At 40.7% G+C, this 5,709-nt stretch overlaps 1 protein-coding gene across 1 annotated transcript in view; it reads right to left on the bottom strand.

The window, feature by feature from the left end:
- The window catches only part of LOC145651337 (uncharacterized), an 8,305-nt gene continuing 2,596 nt past the window's right edge, over positions 1-5,709 (bottom strand). The window contains exon 2 of the mRNA XM_081697860.1: positions 1-834. Coding sequence (XP_081553986.1) covers positions 378-834 — 457 coding nt within the window. The 3' untranslated portion in view covers positions 1-377. The remainder of the gene's footprint in view (positions 835-5,709) is intronic.

Below are 5,709 nucleotides of genomic sequence, written 5' to 3'. Positions count from 1 at the left end.
TTTATTTGTCACGTACATAGTCATACACGATATAACTCGCAGAGAAATGGATTGTGAGTGCTCTGTCCAAACTGAGGGAAAAGAATGGGTACATAAGGAAATATCTATCTATCTATCTATCTATCTATCTATCTATCTATCTATCTATCTATCTATCTATCTATCTATCTATCTATCTATCTATCTATCTATACAAAAAATATATATAACAATGTATGTACAATTGTACAATATATGTATAATATGTATATATACACAATGTACAATGTATATATGCATATGTGGATATATGTGTATGTACACAATGTACAGTTCCAGCTTACAAATTTACAGATTTACAGTCACATGGTGGTGGCGGTCCCCACAGTTTATCAGTTTCACTGATTCAGGACCCGAATGGCCTGTGGGAAGAAGCTCCTCTTCAGTTTCTCTGTATTGGTCTTCAGGGAGCGAAAGCACTTGCCTGACCTCAACAGAGAGAAGAGCCTATTGTTGGGATGGGTGGGGTCCTTCACAATCCTCCTGGGCTTGGTCTGGCACCGCTTGTAATACACGGTCTGCAGGTCAGGAAGTTCCGTATGAGTGATGCGCTCTACTGAATGCATCACCCTTTGGAGTGCTTGTCTGTCCTGTTTGGTGCTGTTCCCAAACCAGACTGTGATGTTCCCCATGAGGATGCTCTCGATAGTGCAGGTGTAGAAGTTCCGCAGTACCTTGGAGGGCAGTCTGAAGTCTCTTAGCCATCTGAGGTGGTAAAGATGCTGACGAGCCTTCTTTGCCAGGCAGTTGGTGTGGCGGGACCAGGACAGGTCCTGTGAGATGTGAACTTTCTGCCTGGAACGGCAGTACAGCATGAAAAGACAGACACATCAGTAAAAGAAGCTTTAATAACATTCATGATAACACATTACAATGCACCATAAAACACAAGCAACAATCTGTGTCAATTTGTATGATGCATTTACATGTGATGAGCTGAACTTGTGATCAGTTTTTGGTGAGCTGAAAAGTAATAAAGTTTGAAGACAATATTAGTCACCTGTTTGCCATATTGACCTTATGACATGTGCTGTGCTGTCCCAGACAGTCAATACCTCATCAAAAGCTATTTCACAGACCATAGTCTGGCTATAATATATGGCCTGATGAAACACAGTGGGTTTTAAAATAATCTCTATATCATTTGTAAGGTTAAGTTCATGTTTATGGCACAAAGGTTTGATATTAAGTTTGCTTGTTTTGTTAGCATTCTGTTGCTAGTGTAATTTAATCAGTCTTATGTTAATACATTTACAGTAATTCTCTGACTGCTTGGTGGAGTAGCTGCCCCATCTTCTCTAATTAATCCACTACTGCAGAGAGACATGGAAATCAATAGCCAGACCTCATCTGGCATGTTGCATTGCACATAGCCAATTGCACAATAAATGTTATTCATACAGGGCTAATTCCATTTCGAAGCCCCATTCTAAAAAGGATGCATATCATGTTTCTTGGTTTACTCTACGGAAACAATTATCAGACAAAGCGAGTGAGACACAGTGCCAGCACTAGGGTTGTTTACAGTGTCATCAAAGAATAAAAGCACCTGCTGTATTCCACTCCACCACGGTTAAAACATTTTAAGATGGCATAGCAGATATACTGGATGCAGCATGAATGGTAGATTTCCATTACACAAAACACATTTTGTCAGGCTCTGTTTGCATTAATGTGCTCATAGTCATGTTGTATGCAGTTATCTTTTTAATCCTGAACTATCAAAGCAGAAAACACAGATAATCCCAGTAATTGAGAGTCTTGTCATCAGAATAAAACAAGGGATTAAGTCTTCCTGTAAAATGCCTGTTGCTAGGAAACAGAGTAGCCATACTAGGAGACAGACACAAAACCCCTGAGTGGCTTCTTGACAGCTTTTCACATTTCTGGAAAATGACTTTATTTTCACCAGGCCAATCAACTTCCCCATGGATGTTTTAGGTCATGAGTAGCTAAGACAACTGATGTTTTCAAAACACTTGGATTCATGGGCAGTGTGAACACTTGCTAATCCTTTGAGTCATGTGAATGACCTTTGATCCATGTTTATGGCCCAGCACCCCACCTGTGCTTTTTTTCAGTGCCTCTCCAGATGAGATGGTCATGACAGCGTGTCAGTAACAGAGCCAGGCTTGGAGGCCTTGGTATCCAGTTCCTCTGCCAACGTTGGCTCCTTCTGAGGGTAGTGCCGCTCGATTGAATGACTCCTAAAACTTTGATGAGTGTGAACAGGCCACTGCTTTGCCGGCAAAAATGGAGCACCGTTGGTTTGATAGTGCTGCCAGCATGATGATGGGTCAGCCGTGGCCTGGGAATAAAGCCTGCTGTGTTAACTGTTGTGTTAATCTGATGCCATGCTTGTGCTTCCACAGAACCAGTCAACAAGAGGAAACTTGTGGGTTATGCCAAACGGCATCAAAAAGATCAAATGGGCTGGTAAACAGGGTTAGTACTGCAGGTCAACAAAGAGAGGAGGAGGAATGTCTGAGTTCAAACTCTGTGATTCAGCTGTACAGTATGACTGTAGCCAAGGCCAAGCATGTGGATGTCATCCTAAAAAACTACATAAAACAAATCCTGGCATAAAAAGTAAAACTGTTTCCGAAAGAAAGAGTTCAATTTGATTTATTTTATAGAATTGTGTTGTGTCATTAGCATCGCAGAACCTGAAGCTTTTTGGAATCATGAGCACATTATGCCTCCTGGAACATCTAAATACACGATGAAAGGTGCAAAGTGAGTGAGTTCAGCCAGACAAACCTGATACATGACCTGAAAGCTAATGCAAGAAAGACCCTGAGCATGGCCCGAGACTCTGCAAAGAGAGAGCAGAGTGACGAGGTAGGATTGGAGGAAAAGCGACTCTTTATAAGGCGAATAGATTACAGAGCATTCCACATGTCAAAGAGGACTGAAACAGATCTCACTCCCTGTGAAGGGGATGAGATGCTACACCCTCTGGTTCAAGCAGCTCAGTAGGAGCACAAAGCAATAGATGGTCCTCCTGGAGCTCTTAAGGGCTGTAGTGGGATCAGCAGCACGTGAGAGAAGGGCAGAGAGAGAAGCAGAAGGGGAGGATTACACCCCCACTACAAACATTACTCCTACTACACTACACCTCACCTTATATGTCCAGCGTGACAGAGAGAGGAAGACAGGGCCTTGGGTACTTCGGGTCTGGTGTCATTGTGGGATACCTGTTAGATATCACCATATACACAGGAGCTCATCTGTTATTATAATTCACTGGCAGAGGATCAAGATTCCCTTGACAGTCTTCCTGAAAATAGGACGAGCACTTAAAGATCATCATTAATTAGCTATCCCTGTTTAATCTGGAGATCATTCAAAACTGAAAATAGAAAGATATTAATGTGCCAATACATTAAGACCCCAATGGCTATCCTAAAGCAGTACTCCTACTCTGCAAGGTTTTGTTAAGAAAAATTATTTATTAATTTTGCCTAAGACAATGGTTTAGATCAATATTTTGCTCATTCTTTTCATGTAAGCACAGGCACACATATTATGCACATCTACCTTTCATAACAGATGGATACTGTGGCCGGGCATTAAGCACTTGGCCCTTACTCTGCATACAGAGCATGAACCCTCTTTCACCATAAATCTCTGTTGATTGCATTCCTTGAACAAGAAAAAGAGGATACAGAGATGTCTGTCAGAGTCTTCAGATCAAACCCAAACAATCAGAGGAAGGAACTATGTCCCGTGGGACACCAGGGACTGATAAAAACTGTGGTCTCCATACAACTTGTTGTACTATGTAATGTGAACTTTCTTAATGTCAGAATGACACAACCACATGGACCATTACTATGAGACAAATATATTAATGACATGATTAGTCCCTCCAAGCTTCCGTGTTCCATGTTTTCCCTGTCTTGTGTTATTTTAGTTCCATGCTATAGTTTGGTTTTCTCCGTCCCTTGTTTCTACCTTGTTAAGTTAATTTATTTAAACCCTGTCTTGTTCCCGGTGTCTTTGCTGTTCATTGCATGTTTATTCGAATGGTTGTGTTTCTTTGTACTCTGTACCTTCCTGTTTTCTAGCCTTTGTTGTAGCCTGCTTCCCCCGTTTGCCTTCGTGTGATTTGTTTGTTTAATCATGTATCCCCGTGCTCTCTGTGTTGGTTCTATGACCCTGGACTGATACGTCTCTGATTTTGGATTTGCCCGTAATAAATCTAGTTCTTCTCCACACATGCATCCGCCCCCGAACCGCTCAACGTTACAATTAATGACTGAAGAACATGAATAATCTCAAGCACTATGTCAAAAAAAAATGACTCCAACAAGGGCATTACATGAAATACTTTTCTCATCAAAATAATCAATATATATATATAATCAATAATATGTTTATATAATTATAAGGCTTAAGCGTCAGAAATGCACAGCACAGTACTATTTAACAAGGGCTTAGATGTTAGCTAGATTATTCCCTAACATGTGGGCAGCATGATCTTAATGTTTTTTGTTTTTTGTTTTTTTTTTTGGGGGGGGGGGGGAGTTGTGGGAAAGTTTACATAATTCTGCCCCTTTGAAGCATAGCCTCCTCTCTTATTGCTGTCCATCACTCTTCTGTCTCCCCATACATCTCTGCCCATCCTTTCTTAGAGGATTTTTTTCCCCAGTGGAATAAAATCTTCAATTATTCACACTCAATAGCGTACACATGCCCCGAGGTCTAGGTTACAGTAATGGAGGGTGTTTGCTCAGTGTTGCAAGCAGATTAGCTTCCCTCTATTTTTGCTCAGAATGATCCAGCCTTTCAAATCACAGCTCACGATCAGCTTTGCCTGCTCAGTGCATCTCGTTAAAACAAGCCAATCATCTCTGCCTGCTAAGTGCCTCTCATTAAAACTAACCAATCAGCTTTGAACACTACCTGGTCTGATCCTGGACATGGGACTTACACATTCTTGTGAATATGACTGCATACACAAGAGCAGAAATGTAAAGTTGCCAAAGTCTTTTGAGTCTCTTCTAGCTACACTTTACACAGCATAATCAAACCCATCCACACCCCCACTTAACAAGCCTGCGGTGGTTTTACACATAAAACATTGTTTTCTTATTCCCTTTTCATCTTGTTTCCATGTTTTCCTTGTTTCCATGTTTCCTCTCAACTTATGATACAGCTTGACTATGGGTATGAGTGCATGCCTTACACATAAGTTGCAAGAGCACCACTACATGTTTGTGTTCTGTATGTATACTATTTGTTCTGACTGAGCCACACACAAAAAAAAACAAGCAGGCAGAGTAAGGGGTTGCCCAGGGTGTTCAGTGCTGACAGGGAAAAGCCCCTAATGGGAGACTAAGTAGTCAGTAGTCTGCTCATGCTCCATTTCATGTTTTCTCTTGTCACACCCTTAATTATTTAATGAGCATCCTCATTACAGAATGCAGAAAAGCACAGTTTTAAATTTGTGCATTTCCTCTAAGCACTCTAAGCAAAGTACTCTAAGCAAAGTAGACTAGAACCATGAGTGGTTTAAGCTGTTTTCCTAAACTCCAAAAAATGTCCAAAAAATAAAGCCTATCCTTATTTAATAATTGTAATTGTAATATCTCATCTCTATGCCATGGGAAACATTGTTGGTTGGAAGTGTGAGTGAATATTACAATATAATTATAAATAAAATAT

The sequence above is a fragment of the Electrophorus electricus genome, chromosome 15, assembly GCF_041902795.1.
Source record: "Electrophorus electricus isolate QZ-2024a chromosome 15, ASM4190279v1, whole genome shotgun sequence".
In the NCBI taxonomy this organism is placed as follows: Eukaryota; Metazoa; Chordata; class Actinopteri; order Gymnotiformes; family Gymnotidae; genus Electrophorus; species Electrophorus electricus.
The sequence above is the reverse complement of the archived record's forward strand: the minus strand, read 5'-3'. Positions and strand labels throughout refer to the sequence as shown.